The sequence below is a fragment of the Saimiri boliviensis genome, chromosome 1, assembly GCF_048565385.1.
Source record: "Saimiri boliviensis isolate mSaiBol1 chromosome 1, mSaiBol1.pri, whole genome shotgun sequence".
In the NCBI taxonomy this organism is placed as follows: Eukaryota; Metazoa; Chordata; class Mammalia; order Primates; family Cebidae; genus Saimiri; species Saimiri boliviensis.
In genome coordinates this window covers 178,693,467-178,716,802 of record NC_133449.1, presented here as the reverse complement: position 1 = coordinate 178,716,802, position 23,336 = coordinate 178,693,467, and the positions used below count along the sequence as shown (strand labels likewise).

Genomic DNA, 23,336 nt, shown 5'->3' with positions numbered 1-23,336 from the left:
TACACTACATGAAGCATTAAGTCCAAATTCCTCAGTGTGGCCTACAGTGTCCTTTGTGATTTAGCTCTTGCTCCATTCTTTCTTTTTATTTACTTTACTCCTACTCTGTGCTCCATACACACTGATTTATTCACATTCTTTCCATACTCTATGATCTCTTGCTATCTGTGTACAAATATTGCTTCATAGAACATTTCTTTCCCTAACCATCTGGCTAATCCCTCAAGCTTAGGCCTCATGTCCTCAAGAAAGCCTTCCCTGACTCTCCAGGACTGAATTAAGTACTTCTCCTTATTTTTATCACACCCTGTTCTTAACTCTGTTTAAGAATTTACTATAGTATACTGTAATTGTTGTATTACTTTTCTGAATTTCACTAACTATAAATCCACTGAGGCAGGAACTATATCTGGTTCACCATTGTATCTTCAGGGGCCAGCAGAGTGCTTGGCATATTACAGGTGCTCACCACATACTTACAGATTGACTGACTGACTGACTGGAAATTGAAAGAAATAAAAAATGATACACACACAAAAAGTCCTTGATTCACAATTAAAAAGGTGCAAGTAAATGTTGCTCATATGTAAAGTCAGTAGTATGTAAAACGGATCGTCAATCTTAAAAGAGAGGCCAAGTATATAGCCTCCACAGTGTAATTTACCTTTATAAGTAATAATGGATTTGTGTTATTAAAATGAATTCCTTTTGGCTGAGACATGGTGGTTCACACCTGTAATTCCAGGACTTTGGGAGGCTGTTAGGAGTTCAAGACCAGCCTGGCCAACATAGCAAAATGCTGTCTCTACTAAACATACAAAAATTAGCCAAGTATGATGGTGCATGCCTGCAGTCCCAGCTACTTGGGAGGTTGAGGCAGGAGGATCTCTTGAACCTGGAAGGTGGAGGTTGCAGCAAGCTAAGATCATGCTACTGCACTCCAGCCTGGGTGACAGAGTGAGACTCCATATCAAAAAACAAAAACAAACAAACAAAAAAACCCTATAAATGACTTTCAACATTCAATGAGCCTTCTGAGCTTTGAAAATTATCAAATTATAAAGAAGAAAGATTTCATTATTTCTTTGTCATATTTTTCTTTTATTAAAATCAATGAAGTAATCAAGCAAGTTAAGAAAAAGCAGAACTTCTATTTTTCTGTAACACTCACACATTAAAAAGTATATGCCTAACACTATGACTAGCCCACAGTAATAAATGTTTTATAAGTGACTGCTCATTTGAATAAACACAAACTATAAAAAATAAATAAGAGGATGTCATACAGCTCAAGTTGGAAGAAAAAACTCTGTTTTCTACAAATATTTGTTTAATTATAAATAAAAGTTCTTACTAAACAGAAAATGAGAGAAATATTCATACTAATCTAATTGCTATCTCATTCCTTTGGCTTACTATAGCTTTTTATGCACCAGGAATATAGCAATACAGCAGCAGTTCAGTTGAGCTGTCTAGAAAAAATGACCAGAAATTTTAGAGTCTGTCACTTTAAAATGCAGAATTTAAATAACAACAAACAGCTAACTGAAGTACTAAATAAACTGTTCTAATAAATCTTTTAAGAAACATCAAATTTAAACATCTGCTCATCTGAATTACAGGTGACAAAAATAAGCATCATTTTAAAATGACTTTTGTGTTTATGGAAGAGAGAAGGAAGAAGGTGTAATAGTCCTCCTCGGCTGAAATAGTCAAAGGAACCAGTAAGGGCTTTTTTATCACTGACAGATCTTTCAAAGATGCATCAAATTTAACAATGAAAAATAATGAAGACAAATTAGATATATCTGTAGCAGTTCTCTTAATCAGATAAAAAATAAATATTATGTTCAAATATATAAAAAATATGTTTTCCAAATAAAACAAATGTAAGAGATACTGGCAACTTAAATGCCTCTTCCACTTACAGTATTTGAAATTCTTTGTTATCATAACAGATTTGTATCATTAAGGATTAACTTCAAAAAACACTTCTTACACCGTTCATATATTTTAAACTTATAAAATCAAGGGAGCCATTTACCTATATTTCCAAGCAGTCCATTAATAATTGTGTTATTATCAGCCTTTAATGTATTGTTGTCCTGATTGATGAATTCAAGACTATCTTGTAGCCTATGGAGGGTGAGAAAAAAATTAATTCCAAATTTGTTTTACGGTTTAATGGCAATTATTTGTACATCCTAATGAAATTTTAAGTGCAAAAACAGTTTCTTCCTATTATCATTACAACTTAACTAACATAACTACTTAAATAGGATGTTGGCAAAGTATAGCCTGAATGCCAGATCAAGTCTGCTACCTCTTTTTGTAAATAGAGTTTTATTGGAATGTAGCCATGCCCATTCATTTATGTACTGTGTATGATTGTTTTGATGCTGCAACAGCAGAGCTGAGAAACTATAATCCATTGTTTGGCTCACAAAGCCAAAAATATTTACTATCTGAATCTTTAAAGGAGAAAGTTGCTGAACCTGATTTAGATTACAAACAAGGTTTCCCCGCATATTTTGGACCTAAAAATATTTTCTAATTATCTGGTAAGGAGAGGTAGAAGCTAGGAGGAAGAGGAGGAGACTACATCATTAGGCAAATATCCAAAAACTGTTTTTAGTCTAATATATTACAAATAACCTATATCATTTCTTTTAGTGACTCTTTCAAGATAACGAAAATAAAAGTACTTTATGCTTTTAGTGAAAAATGCCCTTTCTAGAGATTTTAGGAATTATCAATTAGAAGAGATGAAAAACTCAGATGATCATGGCTAACATCTGTGATTCCAACATGGAATCTTTAATTTCTACTTTAGTAGATCTCTAATCTCTATATTTTTGGCTTCAAGATTTTTTAAAGCATCCATAATATTTTAAAGAATACCTCCCACTTTCCTTCCTGCCTAAAAGTAAAAAAGAGCTACAAGTATTGGAAACTTAGCTAATAAAACACTTTCAAACAGGTCCTTTTTTAAAAAGACACTTTAAATTCTGGGGTACATGTGTAGAATGTGCAGGTTTGTTACATAGTTATACACTGTGTCACGGTAGTTTGCTGCATCCATCACCCTGTCATCTACATTAGGTATTTCTCCTAATGCTATCCCTCCCCTGGCTCCCCACTCCCTGACAGGCCCTGGTGTGTGATGTTCCCTTCCCTGTGTCCTTGTGTTCTCATTGTTCAACTCCCACTTATGAGTAAGAGCATGTGGGGTTTGGTTTTCTGTTCATGTGTTAGTTTGCTGAGAACGATGGTTTCCAGCTTCATCCATGTCCCTACAAAGGGAAAGAACTAACCTTTTTTATGGCTCCATAGTATTCCATGATGTATATGTGCCACATTTTCTTTATCTAGTCTATCACAAATAGGCATTTGGGTTGGTTCCAAGTCTTTGCTATTGTGAACAGTGCTGCAGTAAACATACCTGTGCATGTATGTGTCTTTATAATAGAATGATTAATAATCCTTTCAGTCTATACCCAGTAACGGGATTGCTGGGTCAAATGGTATTTCCAGCTTTAGATCCTTGAGGAATCGCCACACTGTCTTCCACAATTGTTGAACTAAATTACACTACTACCAACAGTGTAAAAGTGTTCCTATTTCTCCACATCCTCTCCAGCATCTGTTGTCTCCTGATTTTTTTTTGAGACACAGTCTTGCTGTGTCGCCAGGCCAGAGTGCAGTGGTGCAGTCTCAGCTCACTGCAACCTCTGCCTCCCGGGTTCTAGCAATTCTCCTGCCTCAGCCTCCCAGGTAGCTGGGACTACAGGCGCAAGCCACCATGCCCAGCTAATTTTTGTATTTTTAGTAGAGACAGGGTTTCACCCTGTAGGCCAGGATGGTCTTGATCTCTTGACCTTGTGATCTGCCTGCCTCAGCCCTCAGAGACATGTTGGGATTACAGGCATGAGCCACCACACCCAGCCTGTCTCCTGATTTTTTAATGATCACCATTCTAACTGGTGTGAGATGGTATCTCACTGTGGTTTTGATTTGCATTTCTCTAATGACCAGTGATGATGAGCTTATTTTCATGTTTGCTGGCTGTATAAATGTCTCCTTTTGAGAAATGTCTGTTCATATCATTTACCCACTTTTTGATGGAGTTGCCAAACAGGTCTTTTTAAACCACTAACAATTAATGGGGGCTCTAGAGAATTTCTGTAGTTTGGAGTAGTTTTTTTTACTGCTTTCTGCTGCCTTTGACCTTGAGTTACCCCCAAGGGCTCTGGCTAGCCAATGAGCATTGTTCTGATATGGAACCTGCAAAATCTCTCTCTGGGGTCTTCTACTGCCTAACTTTATCCCCAATAATTTATTAGGTTCTGGCACATGGCGCACAATCTTGACACCAGGTCTGCCTTTGTTTCAGCTTCACTATTCCACTCTTTGCATTAATAGCCTGTAATAACCTGGTGGTTACCATTATATACTGTATATATTATGTCTAATATCCATATGGCTGACCTAGGTCAGTCCTGTCTGCAGGGTTAATTTCGTAGGGATCTGAAAATTGAAGAGCATAACCCTATAGACTGTAGTAACTCAGCATGGTACCACAAAACCAAAAATCAGCATGTTGACCTAAGACGGAAATCCATTCAACATTTTACTTGCAGATACTGCTTCTGCCAATTTAGAGAAACAGAAACCACATCTCCTGTTTCTCAACCAAATGCAATTGAGAGTGAAATCTGGCCTCTATGAACTTTTAAACTTAAGGAAAGATAGAAAATCTGAACTTGTGCTGCAGTCTTAAAAGCAGTTTGTTACTTTTCATACTTTGCACATCTAAAGTAATACATTTCCCCCGTATCCACAAGCACTTACGTATTGAGACTTCCACAGATACTGCTGCCAGTCCGTGCAGTGAACACTTTGCTGAGCATGAGCTGTGGAGGGGAACTATGAAGAAAAAGAGAAAGAGAGGGCTCAAAACTAAAATATAATGTCTTTTTGGATTTATTACAAATAAAAATGTATAAGTTACAGAGGTTTCACAGCATAGCTGCGAGAGCCATGAAGTAGCATTAAAATCATAGAACATTTTAAATGGAGTATGACAAGCTCAATCTGAGTGATGATTGTATAAAATTCTCTCTTTAAAAAACCCAAATGTCTAAAAATGGACTTGATAACAAAAAAGTCAGAAAATCTCTCACCGAATCTGATGAATTTTTAAGGTGGATCCTTTGTAGCTCATTGCTACTGAGCCAAACATCATCTCTCCAAGCATATTGGCATCAGAAGAACACCGCGAACCCTACACAATAAGCACACATTAAGAAACTGTGTTAATTAAAACCTTATGATTATTTCATGTTTTTATTAAAAATTCTTTTTATATAGTTATTCTACATTAAGAGTTGTAATTCTACACTGTATATGCTGTTCTGCAACTTGACTTTCTTCATTTTACAATGTCTTGTGGATGTAACCATGTTATTACACATACATTTGACTAATTCCTTTTAAGAGCTGTACCATATTTCCTGCATGAAAATTACACAGTCAGACCAGTTTCCTCTACTAGCGGGCATTTAGGCCACTTCCAGATGTTTGCTATTATCAATAATGCACAAGTAGGCATTCTTAACCACATCTTATGCATATATAATATTTCTCCAGGATAGATAAGTCAAATTCAAAGAATATGCAGAATAATTTTTACTACTCCTGTTGTACAAAAGAAAAATCCATAAATGGGGCAATTTATATCTATTTTGTACTTCTGGAAAGACACATCTGTGATCCACAGTTTTAATACTACGCCTATGAAAATCCTAATGGCATTTTTTACAAAAGAGCAAAACATATTAAAATTTGTATGAAACCACAGAAGACCACAATGAGTCAAATCAACCCTGAAAAAGAACAAAACTGGTGGCATCACACTTCTTGATTTCAAATTATACTACAAAGCTACAGTGGTGAAAACAGTAAGGCACTAGCATTAAGGCACATATATATACCAGTGGAACAGCCCAGAAATAAACCTACATGTATACAGTCAACTGATCTTCCAAAGGGTGCCAAGAATACACAATGGGGACAACATAGTCTCCTCAACAAATGCTGCTGGGAAAACTAGATATCCACATGCAAAAGACTAAAACTGGTCTCCTACATCATGCAAAAAGGCTAGATGTAAGACCTAAAACTGTAAAACTGCTAGAATAAAACAGGAGAAAAGCTTGATGACACTGGTCTTGACAGTAATTTCACACATATGGCACCGAAAGCACAGGTAACAAAAGCAAAAACAGACAAGTGGGACTACATCAAACTAAAATGTTTCTGCACAGCAAAGTAAATAATCAAGAGGGCGAAAAGGTAAAATATGGAATGGGAAAAAATATTTGCAAACCATGTATGTGATAAGGGATTAGGTTTCAAAATGTACCAGAAACCACTACAACTCAATAGTAAAAACTAGTAACACAATTAAGGTCTTGAATAAGCATTTCTCCAAAGAATTCATACAAATGACCGACCAATACAGGAAAAATGCTCAACATTTCTAAACATCAGAGAAAGGCACATCAAAACCACAAAACCTGTCAGGTTGCCTATTATCAAAAAAGCAAAGACAACAAGTGGTGAGGATGTGGCAAAATTGGAGCCCTTGCAAATTGTAGGAATGCAAAATGGTACTGTCCTTATGGAAAACAATATGGCAAGTCCTTCAAAAATTAAAAATAGAACTACCATGTGAACTGGCAATTCCACTTCTGGGTATCTATCCAAAATAATTAAAATCAGGATTTCAAAGAGACATTAGCACTCCTATGTTCATTATGGCACTATTCACAATAGCCAAGGTACGAAAATAACTCCAAATGTCCACTGACAGATGAATGGATAAATGAAATATGATATATACACAGAATGAAACACTATTCCATTTTTAAAAAGAAGAAAACTCTGCAACATGCAACAACACAGATGAATCTTAAGGATGTTAGGCTAAATGAAATAAGCCAGTCACAAAAAGATAAATACTACATGATAAGATAAATACTCCACTTACATGAGGTATTTAAAATAGCCAAATTTACAGAATCAAACAGTAGAATGGTAGTTACCAGGTGCTGGAGTGAGGGGGAAATGGGGAGTTACTAATCAATGACAGTAAATTTCAGTCAAGCAATTAGAATAAGCTCTAGAGATCCATAGTGCAACATTGTTCCTACAGACAACAATTCATGGTACATTTAAAGTTTTAAGAGGGTAGATCTCATGTTCTCACCACAACTTTTTTTTTTTTTTTTTTTTTTAAGACTTCCTTGAGGCTGGGTGTGGTGGCTCACACTTATAATCCCAGCACTTTGGGAGGCCAAGGTGGGCAGATCATAAGGTCAGGAGTTCGAGACCAGCCAGGCCAACATGATGAAACCCCATCTCTACTACAAATACAAAAAAATTAGCTGGGTATGGTGGCATGTGCCTGTAATCCCTGCCACTCGAGAAGCTGAGGCAGGAGAATCGTTTGAGCCCAGGAGGCAGAGGTTGTGGTGACCAAAGATTACCTCATTGCACTCCAGCCTGGGCAACAGACTTCGTTTAAAAAAAAAACAAAAAAGACTTCCTTGAACCACTGAAATGTTTTGTTTTTTGTTTTTTTTTTTCAAGGAAACTCCTGATTAAAAAGTTATTCCATTTCATTATTTTTTGTCTTCACTGGAGTCAGAAAACAGTTAAAGATTGAGCTTATCCATTTGGTTACTATTTAGATACCATAGCAAATATCACTATTTACCTACCAAGTATCTATTCTCTAATTCTTCCTCATTTTTTGAAGTTTAGTTTGTTTCAGGGCACTAATATGCCCAACTGAAAAAAATTTTTATTTCACAGCCTCACTTGAAGCTAGGAGAGTTACAATAATTTTTATACTTAAAAGATTAGTGTTATGGTTGGAGTAGCAATTTTCAGAACTATTCATTTACATATATTTGACACAGTCCTGGTCAGTTAGATGTAAAAGGAAGTCACTACAGATGGAGATGTCATAATATAATGATAAGGCAACAAGTATAATTTAACTCTAAGTAGAAAGATAAGAGAACCATGGTTTCTAAGGGTATCCTGAAGCCCAGTATCATACCTAGATAGTATACTTTTAGTGTTATCATGTCAGAAGCACAATCTCTAATTTGTTTAAGCCACTGTTTAGAGAGTATCCCAATACAAGTCTTAACTGATGCAATTATAAAAATCAAGAAATAAATGGTTTCTAAAATATTAAGGAAAATTCTAACAACAATAAAGTGAAGAGAATCCCCATTTTACAAGTGGAGACCAGGATATACAGCTGCACACTGTTTTTTGTTTCATAATGTGATTCTTTTACTCTTTTGTCTGTTTACTCCCTATCTTACATTGTCCTATTATTTTGGGTTAAGAAAATCCATATATTTAAATATTTATGTCTTTCTTTAAAAAGACACCAAGTAACAACATAAATTTTATTATATATAACTGTTTTTATATTTGTTTTATCTATGTTCATTTACATGTTTTTTTTTTTCTTTCTCAGAGCTATACACTTAATTTTGGTTTAATATGAGCACAAAGTGAATTTTTAAGAAAAAAATAATTTGTCATACCTATGTTACCAATACAGGAAGCAACTAATTTATTCTTGAGATCTGGTTAAGATCAAATTTTTATTTCAAGACACAGAGGCTTGGGTACTGAGGACAACATTTTAGAAACAGAGTAGAATAAATTTTTTAAATGATAAAATAGTTTAAAAAAAAATCAATGCCTATCTTACTTGGCAACCTAAATTACTTCTGGCTAATGACAGACAATGGCAGCCTTCCCTTATAAGCTCATTTTTACTATAATGTGTCTAACTCCCTGGCTATTTTGAATGCATTTATTATTTATTATATTAAGTTACACAAATTTAAATACCAAGGCATTTACAGATTTTACTATTATACAAATACAATGATCCCCAGAAAGGAAAACAGAGTAAAAATATTAATAAGTAGCCAGGTGCAGTGGCTCAAGCTTGTAATTCCAGCACTTTGGGAGGCTGAGGTGGGTGGATCACGAGGTCAAGAGATCGAGACCCTGGTGAAACCCCGTCTCTACCAAAAAATACAAAAAATTAGCTGGGCACAGTGGCACACACCTGTGGTCCCAGCTACTTGGGAGGCTAAGGCAGAAGAATTGCTTGAACCCAGGAACTGGAGGTTGCAGTGAGCCGAGATCGCGCCACTGCACTCCAGCCTGGCGCCTGGCAACAGAGCGAGACTCTGTCTCAAAAATAAATAATAATAATATTAATAAATTACTATGTAAATTTTATGAGACCATATAATTTACCATTAAGTTTCTCTTTGTCAGTTCTAACATACACTAGTTATCATGAATGTCACTGGCTAGCTATGTATTTTAATATGACATAATCTACAATGAAGCTTATAATTAAAATGATGCTATTATCATTACTGTATTTTAAAAAATGCCTTATTTAAAGGTCTATTCTAAGTACTCACTGCTGGAAGCTAATAAATCTGTTATAACTTGTATAACTCAAAGACAATGTTCCACTTACCTGAAATTATGTACATATATATTTTAAAATTTTTGTACTTTTAAATTCCGGGATACACGTGCAGAACATGCAGGTTTGTTACATATGTATGCATGTGCCATGGTAGTTTGCTGCAACCATTAATATTACATCTACATTAGGTATTTCTCCTAATGCTATCCCTCCCCTAGCCCCCTAACCACCAAGGTGCCAGTGTGTCATGTTCCCCTCCCTGTGTCCATGTGTTCTCATGGTTCAACTCCCACTTATGCGTTGAGAACATGTGGTGTTTGGTTTTCTGTTCCTGTGTTAGTTTGCTGAGAACAATTGTTTCCAGCTTCACTCATGTTCCTGCAAAGGACATGAACTCATCCTTTTTATGGCTGAATAGTATTCCACGGTGTATATGTGCCACATTTTCTTTAGCCAGACTATCAATGATGGGCATTTGGGTTGGTTTCAAGTCTTTGCTATTGTGAATAATGCTGCAATACAGGCACACATGCATGGGTCTTTATAGTAGAATGGTTTATCATCCTTTGGGCATATACCCAGTAATGGGACTGCTGGGTCAAATGGTATTTCTGGTTCTAGATCCTTGTGGAATCGCCATAATGTCTTCCAATGGTTGAACTAATTTACACTCCCACCAACAATGTAAAGGCATTCCTATTTCTGTACATCCTTTCCAGCATCTGTTGTTTCCTGACTTTTTAATGATCGCCATTCTAACTGGCATAAGATGGTATCTCACTATGGTTTTGATTTGCATTTCTCTAATGACCAGTGATGATGAGCTTTTCTTTGATATGTTGGTTGCTGCATAAATGTTTTCTTTTGAGAAGTGTCTGTTCATATCCTTAAGCACACTTTTTGATGGGGTTGTTTTTTTCTTGTAAGTTTGTTTAAGCTCCTTATAGATTTTGGATATTAGACCTTTATAAAATGGATGGATTGCAAAAATTTTCTCCCATTCTGTAGGTTGCCTGTTCACTCTGATGAGCGTTTCTTTTCCTGTGCAGAAGCTCTTTAGTTTAATTAGATCCCATTTGTCAATTTTGGTTTTTGTTGCCATTGCTTTTGGTGTTTTAGTCTTGAAGTCTTTGCCCATATTTACATCCTGAATGGTAGTGCCTAGGTTTTCTTCTAGAGTTTTTATGGTTTTAGGTCTTATGTTTAAGTCATGAGTTAAGTTTTGTATAATGTGTAAGGAAGGGGTCCAGTTTCAGCTTTCTGCATATGGCTAGCCAGTTTTCCCAACACCATTTATTAAATAGGGAATACTTCCCCCATTGCTTTTGTGAGGTTTGTCAAAGATCAGATGGTTGCAGATGTGCGGCATTATCTGTGAAGCCTCTGTTCTGTTCCATTGGTCTATATATCTGTTTTGGTACCAGTACCATACTGCTTTGGTTAGTGTAGCCTTGTAGTATAGTTTGAAGTCAGATAGCATGATGCCTTCAGCTTTGTTCTTTTTGCTTAGGATTGTCTTAACTATATGGACTCTTTTTCGATTCTATACGAAATTTAAAGTACTTTTTTCTAATTCTGTGAAGAAAGTCAATGGTAGCTTGATGGAGATAGCACTGAATCTATAAATTACTTTGGGCAGTATGGACATTTTCATGATATTGATTCTTCCTATCCATGAGAATGAAATTTTTTTTGATTTGTTTGTGTCCTCTCTTATTTCCTTGAGCAGTGGTTTGTAGTTCTCCTTAAAGAGGTCCTTCACCTCCCTTTTAAGTTGTATTCCTAGGTATTTTATTCTCTCGGCAGCAATTGTGAGTGGGAGTGCACTCATGATTTGGCTCTGTTTGTCTATTATTACTAATAAGTGTATAGAAATGCTCATGATTTTTTTCACATTGATTTTGTATCCTGAGACTTTGCTGAAGTTGCTTATCAACTTAAGGACATTCTGGGCTGAGATGATGGTGTTTTCTAAATATACAATCATGTCATCTGCAAACAGAGACAATTTGACTTCCTCTCTTCCTATTTGAATATCCTTTATTTCTTTCTCTTGCCTAATTGCCCTGGCCAAAACTTCCAACACTATGTTGAAAAGGAGTGGTGAGAGAAAGCATTCTTATCTTGTGCTGGTTTTCAAAACAAATGCTTCCAGCTTTTGCCCATTCAGTAGATACTGGGTGTGGGTTTGTTGTAAATATCTCTTATTATTTTGAGATACTTTGCATCAATACCTAGTTTATTGAGTTTTTAGCATGAAGGGCTGTTGAATTTTAATGAAAGCCTTTTCTGCATCTATTGAGATAATCATGTGGTTTTTGCCATTGGTGCTGCTTACGTGATGGATTATGTTTATTGATTTGTGTATGCTGAACCAGCCTTGCATCCCAGGGATGAAGCCAACTTGATTGTGGTAAATAGGCTTTTTTTTTTTGTTGTGCTGCTGGATTTGGTTTACCAGTATTTTACTGAGGATTTTCACATCGATGTTAATCAGGGATATTGGTCTGAAATTTTCTTTTTTTTTTTGTATCTCTGCCAGGTTTGGGTATCAGGATAATGCTGTCCTCATAAAATGAGTTAGGGAGGAGTACCTTTATTTCAATTGTTCGGAATAGTTTCAGAAAGAATGATACTAGATCCTCTTTGTACCTCTGGTAAAATGTGGCTGCAAATCCGTTTGGTCCTGGGCTTTTCTTGGTTGGTAGGATGTTGACTACCGTCTCAATTTCAGAACTTGTTATTGGTCCATTCAGGGTTTCGACTGCTTTCTGGTTTAGTCTTGGGAGGGATTATGTGTCCAGGAATTTATTGATTTCTTCTAGATTTTCTAGTTTATTTGCATAGAGGTGTTTATAATATGCTCTGATGGTAGTTTGTATTTCTGTGGGATCAGTGATGATATTCCCTTTATCATTTTTTGTGTGTGTCTATTTAATCCTTCTCGCTTTTCCTCTTTATTAGTCTGGCTAGCAGTGTTAATATTTTGTGTTAATCTTTTCAAAAACCCAGCTCCTAGGTTCATTGATTTTTTTTTTTGAAGAGTTTTCTGTGTCTTTCTCTCTTTCATTTCTGCTCTGATCTTAGTTATTTCTTGTCTTCTGCTAGCTTTTGAATTTGTTTGCTCTTGCTTCTCTAGTTCTTCTAATTGTGGTGTTAAGGTGTCAATTTTAGATCTTTCCCACTTTCTTTTGCGGGCATTTAGTGCTATAAATTTCCCTTGAAACATTGCTTTAGCTGTGTCCTAGAGATTCTGGTACACTGTCTTTGGTTTCAAAGAACTTTCTGATTTCTGCCTTAATTTCTTTATTAACCCAGTAGTAATTCAGAAACAGGTTGTTCAGTTTCCATGCAGTTGTGTGGTTTTGAATGAGTTTCTTACTCCTGAGTTCTAATTTGATTGCACTGTGGTCTGAGAGGCTATCTGTTATGATTTCCGTTCTTTTGCATTTGTTGAGGAGAGTTTTACTTACAATTTTGTGGTCAATTTTAGAATGAGTGTGATGTGGTGCTGAGAAGAATGTATATTCTGTTGATTTGGGGTGGAGAGTTCTGTAGATGTCGATTAGGTTCACTTAATCCAGAGCTGAGTTGAAGTCCTGAATATCCTTGTTAATTTTCTGTCTTATTGATCTGCCTAATATTGACAGTGGGGTATTAAAGTCTCCCACTATTACTGTGTGTGAGTCTAGGTCTCTCTGCAGGTCTCTGAGAACTTGCTTTATGTATCTGGGTGCTTCTGTATTGGATGCATATATATTTAGGATAGTTAGCTCTTCTTGTTGCATTGACCCCTTTACCATTATGTAATGCCCTCCTTTGTCTTTTTTTATATTTGTTGATTTAAAGTCTGTTTTATCAGAGACTAGTTTTGCAAACCCCCCGCCCCCCCCTCTTTTTTTTTTTTTTTTTTTGATTTCTATTTGCTTGGTGAATATTCCTCCATCCCTTTATCTTGAGCCTATGTGTGTCATTGCATCTCCTGAATACAGCATACCGATGGGTCTTGACTCTATACCGTCTGCCAGTCTGTGTCTTTTCATTGGGGTATTTAGCTCATTTACATTTAAGGTTAATATTGTTATGTGTGAATTTGATCCTGTCATTACAATGCTACCTGGTTATTCTGCCCAGTAGTTGATGCAGTTTCTTCATAGTGTAGACAGTCTTTACAATTTGGTATGTTTTTGCAGTGGCTGGTACCAGTTTTTCCTTTCTATATTTAGTGCTTCCTTCAGGCGGTTGTAAGGCAGGCCTGGTAGTGACAAAATCTCTCAGCATTTGCTTGTCTGTAAAGGATTTTATTTCTCCTTTGCTTATGAAGCTTAGTTTGGCTGCATATGAAATTCTAGGTTGAAAATTATTTTCTTTATGAATATTGAATATTGGCCCCAACTCTCTTGTGGCCTATGGAGTTTCTGCAGAGAGATCCACTGTTAGTCTGATGGGCTTCTCTTTGTGAGTAACCCACCCTTTCTCTCTGGCTGCCCTTAACATGTTTTCCTTTATTTCAACCTTGCTGAATCTGACGATTATGTGTCTTAGGGTTGCTCTTCTTGAAGAGTATCTTCGTGGTGTTCTCTGTATCTCCTGAAAGTGAATGCTAGCCTGTCTTGCTAGGCTGGGGAAGTTCTCCTGAATAATTTACTGAAGAGTGTTTTCCAACTTGGTTCCACTCTCCCTGTCACTTTCAGGTATAACAATCAAACATGTTTAGTCTTTTTACATAGTCCTATATTTCTTGGAAGCTTTGTTCGTTCCTTTTCATTCTTTTATCTCTAACCTTGTCTTCACGCTTTATTTCATTAAGTTGATCTTCAATTTCTGATATCCTTTCTTCCACTTGTTTGATTCAGCTATTGATACTTATGTATGCTTCACATAGTTCTTCTGCTGTGCTTTTCAGCTCCATCAGGTTACTTATGTTCTTCTCTAAACTGGTTACTCTAGTTAGCAATTCCTCTAACCTTTTTTAAAGGTTCTTAGCTTCTTTGCATTGAGTTAGAACATGCTCCTTTAGTTCAGAGGAGTTTATTATTACCCACCTTCTGAACCCCACTTCTAATATTTCATCAAACTCATTCTCCATTCAGTTTTGTTCTGTTGCTGGAGAGAAGTTGTGATCCTTTGGAGGAGAAGAGGCATTCCAGTTTTTGGAATTTTCAGAATTTTCCGTCTTTTTATGCTGGTTTTTCCTTATCTTCGTGGATTTATCTACCTTTGGTCTTCGATGCTTGTGACCTTCAGATGGGATTTTCGTGTATGTCCTTTTTGTTGATTTTGACTCTATTCCTTTCTGTTTACTAGTTTTCCTTCTAACAGTCAGGTCCCTCTGCTATAGGTCTGCTGGAGTTTGCTGAAGGTTCCTCCAGATCCTGTTTGCCTGGGTATCACCAGCGGAAGCTGTAGAACAGCAAAGCCTGCTGCCTGTTCCTTCCTCTGGAAGCTTCGTCCCAGAAGGGCACTTGCCAGATGACAGTCGGAGCTCTCCTATATGAGGTGTCTATGGACCCTTGCTGGGAGGTGTCTCCCAGTCAGGAGGCACAGGGGTCAGGCACCCATTTGAGAAGGCAGTCTGTCCCTTACTAGAGTTCAAGTGCTGTGCTGGGAGATCTGCTGCTGTCTTCAGAGCTGGCAGGCAGGAAGTTAAGTCTGCTGAAGTTGCACCCATAGCCGCCCCTTCCCCAAGGTGCTCTGTCCCAGGGAGATGGGAGTTTTATCTATTAAGTCCCTGATTGAGGCTGCTGCCTTTCTTTCAGAGATGCCCTGCCCAGAGAGGAGGAATCCAGAGAGTCAATCTGGCTATAGCAACTTTGCTGAGCTGAGGTAGCCTCCACCCAGTTCAAACTTCCAGATAGCTTTGTTTATACTCAGTTGGAAATGCAGAAATCACCCACCCTCAGTATTGATCTCACTGGGAGCTGCAGACTGGAGCTGTTCCTATTTGGTCATCTTGCCAACCACTCTATATAGACATTTTTTTTTTGAGACAGGGTCTCACTCTGTCACCCAGGTTGGGGTGCAATGGCATGATCATAACTCACTGCATCCTAGAACTTCTGGGCTTAAGCAATCCTCCCAACTCAGCCTTCTAGGTAGCTGGGACTACAGGCTCACACCACCACACATGGCTAACTTTTTTCTTTTTGAGATGGAGTTTCACTCTTGTTGCTCAGGCTAGAGTGCAATGGCACAATCTTGGCTCACCGCAACCTCCACCTCCCAGGTTCAAGTGATTCTCCTGCTCCCAAGTAGCTGAAATTATAGGTATGAACCACCACGGCTGGCTAATTTTTGTCTTTTTAGTGGAGATGGGGTTTCTCCTTGTTGGTCAGGCTGGTCTTGAACTTCCAACCTCTGGTGATCTGCCCTCCTCAGCCTCCCAAAGTGCTCAGATTACAGGTGTGAGCCACTGCACCCAGCCCAAGTGGCTAATTTTTTAAAAATTAGGAAACTTTCCAAGTTGTGCAAACTGGCATAAGTCATGATGGTATAGTATGGCACAGCACTATTATGGATTTGTTAAGGTATTGTGCGTAAAGGGGAAGTAAAATAGAAGAAGGCAGGGGGAACCGCGCAGTAAATCCATCTGGGATTTAGTAATTTCAGACTCCTTTCACATAGATTGTCCCATTGATTAGGTATAAAGATCAACTTCCATTAAAACACAATCATCTTATTACCAATAATTAAAAAGCCAAGATTCTATTTTGGTACTGTGTAAATATAAAATACTTGTGATTCATGCAAACTTGGATGACACAAATAAATTTATACCAGATGACATTTGTTGAGCATGAGACCAAACAGATTTTATATAAACCAAACCAGATTTTATATAAAACGTAACACATTTAGAGAGAAGTTCCTATATATTCTTACTAATACATTTAAATTTTGTATTTTACAAGTCACATTATTTTTGAAAAATAAACCTGTGCATTATATATACTTTTAATCATACTTTAATCTTAAACTACAACTGAAATGGCATTAGTATTTTATATTTATCTTCATATTTCAGTATTGAAAAAGTATATAAAATAAGAAATTATTCTAATAAACCAGTAAGTCTGAATTGGGAAATATAAGGAGAAAATACTCATGCAACCTATACCTATGGCTCTCTACTCCTATTCTAAGATTTATCAAAGTTCATAAACTTACTTGTTTATCTGTCTCTCCAGCTTCAATGCAACCTCTAGGAAGATAAGGACTAACTGCTATTTATATCCTCACAGTCTGCTGGATGATGTTCAAAAATATTTATAAATGAATGAATAACTAAATGACACCAATGATCTTACCTGGTACTTAAGACACTGATCTTTTATATCAGAAGATGAAGTCACAGAACTATCTAAAGAGGAAGAACTGTCTCCTCCAGGTTTCAGTTGGCAGCATTTCCCAAAGACTTTAACTTGAGCATCACTGCAGAGTTTCTGAAATACAGATATTTCCACTCATATTTTAACAGATTTTTAACCATACACAAATTTCATCATAGTGCAAAAACCTTTGGAAAAACCAAGGATAAAATAACTCAAAATAATACAACCTTAATATGACTCTCTGCATTTTACTATATTTTCTCCAGTACTATTTTCTATTCTTTGTCTCAAAACTGTAATAAAATTTGTAGGGTTTGTAATGCACTTTTCTAGCTAACATTATTACATCCCGAGACTTTTCTAGGTTACCAGGGTCTATACGATACTCATTAATACTGATGTAACAATATATTGCAGTAGTTTTTCAAATTATATGCTCTCAAAATCCTTTTATGGGCCAGGCATGGTGGCTCACAACTGTAATCCCAGCACTTTGGGAGGCTGAAGCAAGCAGATCACTTGAGGCCAGGAGTTCAAGACCAGCCTGACCAACATGGAGAAACCCTGTCTCTACTAAAAAGACAAAAATTAGCCAGGCATGGTGGGGTGCATGCCTGTAATCACAGCCACTTGGGAGGCTGAGGCACAAGAATCTTTTGAACCTGGGAGGCGAAGGTTGCACTGAGTTCAGATTGTACCACTGCACTGCCCCTGGGTGAGAGTGAGATTCTGTCTCAAAACAAACAAACAATCCGCCCCCCCCCAAAAAGGAAACAAACAGCCTTTAATGTTCTTACAAATTATCAAGGATCCCAAGAGCCTTTTGTGTACATGGGTTATATCTATCAATATTTTCCCATATTTTAATTAGAAATTAAAACTAAGACCATTTAAAAATACTTATTCATTCCTTTAAATATAACAATAAACCCAAGTTAACGTAAGTAACACGGTTATAAAAAATTATCTATTTTTCTGGGTAGAAATGCAGGGATAAAAGGAGAAAGGCAAATGAGACTTTTAGATTTAACCACACATAAATATATGTTTAATCTTTTGAAATGAGAATATATTCGTGTAATGAATAAATTTTTAATAAGAGAATGTACCTAGGACCAGATGACTGTGCAGTCTAGTGTGGAAGAAAAATGTATTTCTTTTTTTTTTTTTAATTCCCCTTTCTCTTTCTCCTCCCCAACAACTTCTCTATGTCTTTCACTGTTCACAACCACCAAAGTTACAATCCACCAACATATGTGATATTCCTAAAAGTATTCCAGTGCTTTATCACAGTTACCAGTATGTCCAGTCTTCCATTTAACAGACCGCAGGTAGGTTTTTAGAAGAAACAATCTGAATAAAATAATTTATTGAAGACTGATTGTTCTATAATTACCAACATCACAAAAGGCATCATTAAAAATTACATTTAGTAGTCTCCAAATCATCTCTAACAAAAAAATTTAATGTAATAAGAGCTTTAGAACCAGATATGAGTTCAAAACCTGGATCCTTGAGCAAGTTAACTGACCTCTCTAAACCTTAATTTGTTATTTGTTTAATGGGAAGAATAATCCTACCTAACAACACTTAAGGGAACGTGTCTGTGTGTGTGTGTGTGTGTGTGTTTGTGTGTGTATTTTATATACATACATATGTAATAATATTATATATAATAGTTATAATATTCTAACTATCTCCACAGAGCTGAGACTACAAGCGTGTGCCACCCTATCCAGTTAATTTTACTTTTTGTAGAGATGAGGTCTCATTACGTTGCCTAGGCTGGTCTCCAACTCCTGGGCTCAAGTGATCCTCCCACCTTGGTCTCCCAAAGTGCTGGGATTACAGGTGTGAGCCACTGCATTCGACCTAGTTATAACTGTTATTAGAAAACAGTTAAAATGAGGGGCTGACATAACGGAAGTCAGAAACTTCACCAGATATTTCCATGTATGTTTCAACACTTGACAAAAATATGGGTATTTTTACTGCTGGTATCCTTGGCCACATCTTAATAGCCTTATTATTTATTGATCACCAACAAAATGCCAGGCTTTATTGTACATTTTCTCTAATATGAAGCATGGTAGATATTATTGATCCTATTTTACAGATGAGAAATGTGAAGCTCAAACAGGTTAAGTAACTTCACCAAGGTTACAAGAGCTAGTAAATCCATTATCTACTTACAGACAAAACCCAGTTGGCTTGACTTATCCACTATCACAAACCACCATTTCATCAGTCAACAAAAATAATTAAGTACTATGTGTTCTAAGCCAGGGGGTGGCTGTAGACCAGTACCAGTCCATGGCCTGTTAGGAACAGGGCCACATGGCAGGAGGTGAGTGGTGGGCAACTGAGCATTATCACCTGAGTTCCACCTCCTGTCACATCAGCCTCAGGATTAGATTCTCATAGGAGCTCAAATACTATTGTGAATGTGCATGCAAGGGACCTATCTCTAAAGAGATACAACAAATAAATGCAATACAATATTCTCAACTGGATCCTTTGGTTCTATAGGATGTTATTTGGACAACTTGCCAATTTTTAACGGGATCTGAGGATTATTTGGTTATAATATATAAATAATTTTGATTTTTTGCTGTATTGTGGTTACACAGAAGAATGTTCATGTTATGTAGAAGAATTTTCATGTTTGTCCTTTTTTGTTTGTTTCTGAGACAGTGTCTTGTTTTGTCACTCAGGCTAGAGTGCAGTGATGTGATCCTGGCTCACTACAACCTCCACTTCCTGCACTCAAGCGATTCTTCTGCCTCAGCCTCCCAGTAGCTGGGACTACAGGCACTCACCACCACATCCAGCTAATTTTTGTGATTTTGTAGAGACAGGGCCTTCCTATGTTGGCCAGACTGGTCTCAAACACCTGGCCTCAAGTGATTCACCCACCCTAGCCTCCCAAAGTGCTGGGTTTACAGATGAGCCACTGCACCCAGCCTAGAAATACCATTTCCACTCCACAGATACATAGGAACTCCCTCATTTTTTCTTTTGTAATGTTATAGTTTTATATTTTTTACATTCAAATGTTTGCTATACTTGGTTTCATCCTGATGTACACTGTAAGATATGAATCCAAATTAAGGCTGGGCACAGTGGCTCATGCTTGAGCCCAAGAGTTTGAGACCAGCCTGGATAAAACAGTGAGACTCCATGTCTAAAATAATAATAATAGTAAGTAATAACAATATGAGTCCAAATTAATCTTTCTTCCACATGGCTATCCAATTATCCCAGCACCATTTAAGATGATGCCTTAATCATAAACCAAAATTTCTGCACGTATTTGGATGTATTTCTGATCCTCTATTTTGTTCCATTAGTCTATTGCCTATTTATGTGTCAATAACATACTTTTTAAATATTGAGACTGTGCAGTATTGCAATTTTCAAATGTGATAGGACTACTTATCCTTGTAACCTTCTTTTTCAATTTTCCAATCAATCATTGCTAATTTTTTTTCCATTTGAACTTTAAAATTCACTATCTAGTTCTAGACACTAACCTCACCCCACACACACACAAATAAGGATAACATTGTTTCTGTGATAGCATTATTTCACAAAGCACTTTGGAGAATTTTATAACATTGAGTACTGGCATAGAATATGTTTTGCCTTTCCATTTGTTGAGGTATGTTTTCATGTCCCTTAAGAAGACTTTTAAAGTTCTAAACTTACAGATTTTGTTAAGTGTATGCACTGGCAATTTGTCTCTTTTTTTTTTTTTTTGAGACGCCAGGCTGGAGTACAGTAGCACCATCTTGGCTTACTGCAACCTCCACCTCCTGAGTTCAAGCGATTCCCCTGCCTCAGCCTACTGAGTATCTGGGACTACAGGCGTGTGCCACCACACCCTGCTAATTTTTTTGTATTTTTAGTAAAGATGGGGTTTCACCATGTTAGCCAGGATGGTCTTGATCTCCTGACCTAGTGATCCATCCGCCTCGGCCTCCCAAAGTGCTGGGATTACAGATGTGAGCCACCGCGCTGGACCCACTTTGTCATTTTAATTGCTATTTTATATTATTTCATTTTTTTTGAGACAGAATTTTGCTCTGTTGCCCAGGCTAGAGTGCAGTGGCAAGATCTCAGCTCACCACAAACTCCGCCTCCCGGGTTGAAGTGATTCTCCTGCCTCAGCCTCCTGAGCAGCTGGGACTATAGGCATGCACCACCATGCCCAGCTAATTTTTTTGTATTTTCAGTAGAGACAGGATTTGACCACGTTGGCCAGGCTGGTCTCGAACACCTGACCTCATGATCCACCCGCCTCAGCCTCCCAAAGTGCTAGGATTACAAGCCTCAACCACCGTGCCTGTCCTTAATTGCCATTTTAAATGAACCATTCACTTTTATGTCTTCAAACTGGAAGTTATTTGCATATATCAAGCATATGGATTTCCTGTACATTAACTTAAATCCAATTACCTAACCAAATCCTATGTGCAAATTTTATATTATAAATAAGACTCAACTACCAAATTGCACTGTATGATGCGTCGGAGTGTTCTCACACCTTAAAATCTGTATTCACCTTTCCAGTTATACAAATTTACCGATGTATGACTTTATCCTTGTTTATAATCAGTGAAAGCTGATCCATGTGCATAGTCACATAACTTCACTGGGAACTCATGAAATAGCATTGCACTGTTAAAAAACAACGTCTAGGATAAGGATAGTAGCATGATACAATCACAATGGATCCATTTGACAATATTAGTGTTTATATCAAAACCACATCTCAATATTTTTTCAAACATGGGAAGGTTCTTCTGTCAAAAGTGTTTGAATCTGAGCAACTCCATCCTGAATAGGATCTGGGTAAAATGAAGCTGAGACCTACTGAGCTGCATTCCCAGATGGTTAAGGCATTCTAAGTCACAGAAGGAGACAGGAGGTTGGCACAAGATACAGGTCATAAAGACCTTGCTGATAAAACAGGATGCAGTAAAGAAGCTGGCCAAAACCCACCAAAACCAAGACGGTGATGAGGGTGATCTCTGGTCATCCTTGCTGCTACATTCTACCAGCATCATAACAGTTGAAAAATGCCACTGGCAACGTCAGGAAGTTACCCTATACAGTGTAAAAAATGGGAGGCATGAATAATCCACTCCTTGTTTAGCATATAATCAAGAAATAACCATAAAAATTCACAACCAGCAGGGCTGGTCTGCCTATAGAATTGCCATTCTTTATTCCTTTACTTTCTTAACAAACTAGCTTTCACCTTGTGGACTTGTCCTGAATTCATTCTTGCTCAAGATCCAAGAACGCTCTCTTCACTTCTTTAAGATCAGTACACATACTCACTTTAACCATGTTTTATAGTTCAACATTTTTCATAGAATATAACAGATCTGAAAAAATGTATTCTAAGAAAGATATACACTGATTAACAATTTTATTTCAACTTACATAAGAAACTGAGTGTGCAAATTACTTTGGCTTCTGAAACAAAATCAAAGCATTTATATAGTTTACTGTGTATAGAATTTAAAATGTAATAAAATGTATAGTTTCCTAATTTTCTCTGCAATCCCATCAAATATACTCTACATACACAATGCTTGCTTTGCACGGAAATACAAAAATAATCTCCTTATGTTAATAAAGTGCTGTTATATTCTTCACAGACAATTCCTTGGTTCAACCAAACGTAAAAATGGATCAATATTCTACTGTGAAATACTGGCTTCTCTCTCATTCCAGATAAAAGGTACTCAAAAAAGTGAATTATGATCACCTATAATCTTTACAAGGAAAACTACCATGTGTCTTACACATTTAAAAGGACTTTAGTAAGTATTTTTACAATGACCATTTTTTAATGTTGGAATAGCTTCAAAGTAAACAAGAATCATTAATAGGATTTTGATTTAATTAAATACACTAAAAATTGGGTGAGCCCAAACATTACTATCCTCTACTCCTATCTGGCGACTTTCAAATGATATTTTTTCAAAAATAATCTTAAAATTCAGATTCCAGCTGATAATAAACTGTCCCAGTTTATATATAAGCTGCACTGGTGCATACCACGCTATTTGAGCGTGCAAAGTATTTTGGTTTCTGAAACAAAATCAAAGCATTTATGCAGTGCATACCACTATTGCAGCTACTTGGGAGTCTGAAGAGGGAGGACTGTTTGATCCCAGGAATTCAATCCAGCCTGGGCAACATAGCAGGACGGTAGGACAGAAGGAAGGACGGAAGGAAGGAAGGAGGGAAGGAAGGAAAGGGCCTATTCCCAGTTTGAATTAAAAAAAAAAAAAAAAAGCTGTTTCCAAATGAGAAAAATGTTTTAATTCTTTTTTTGATAAAGAGAACAGAGTAAAACAATTTTGCAAGCTTCACATTCTAAAGCTTGACTTTTTGTTTATAACTCACAGTGACATTATGTTCTATTTTTTTTAAAAAGAATGTTT

General features: G+C 36.8%; 1 protein-coding gene across 2 annotated transcripts in view; it reads right to left on the bottom strand.

The window, feature by feature from the left end:
* Positions 1-23,336, bottom strand: part of FNIP1 (folliculin interacting protein 1) — a 150,942-nt gene that overhangs the window by 78,595 nt on the left and 49,011 nt on the right. For both annotated transcript variants that reach the window (XM_010339043.3, XM_010339045.3), the window contains exons 3-6: positions 16,852-16,986; positions 5,184-5,284; positions 4,852-4,926; positions 2,045-2,136 (exon numbers count right to left, since the gene is read on the bottom strand). In XM_010339043.3, the coding sequence (XP_010337345.1) occupies positions 2,045-2,136; positions 4,852-4,926; positions 5,184-5,284; positions 16,852-16,986 (403 nt within the window). The remainder of the gene's footprint in view (positions 1-2,044; positions 2,137-4,851; positions 4,927-5,183; positions 5,285-16,851; positions 16,987-23,336) is intronic.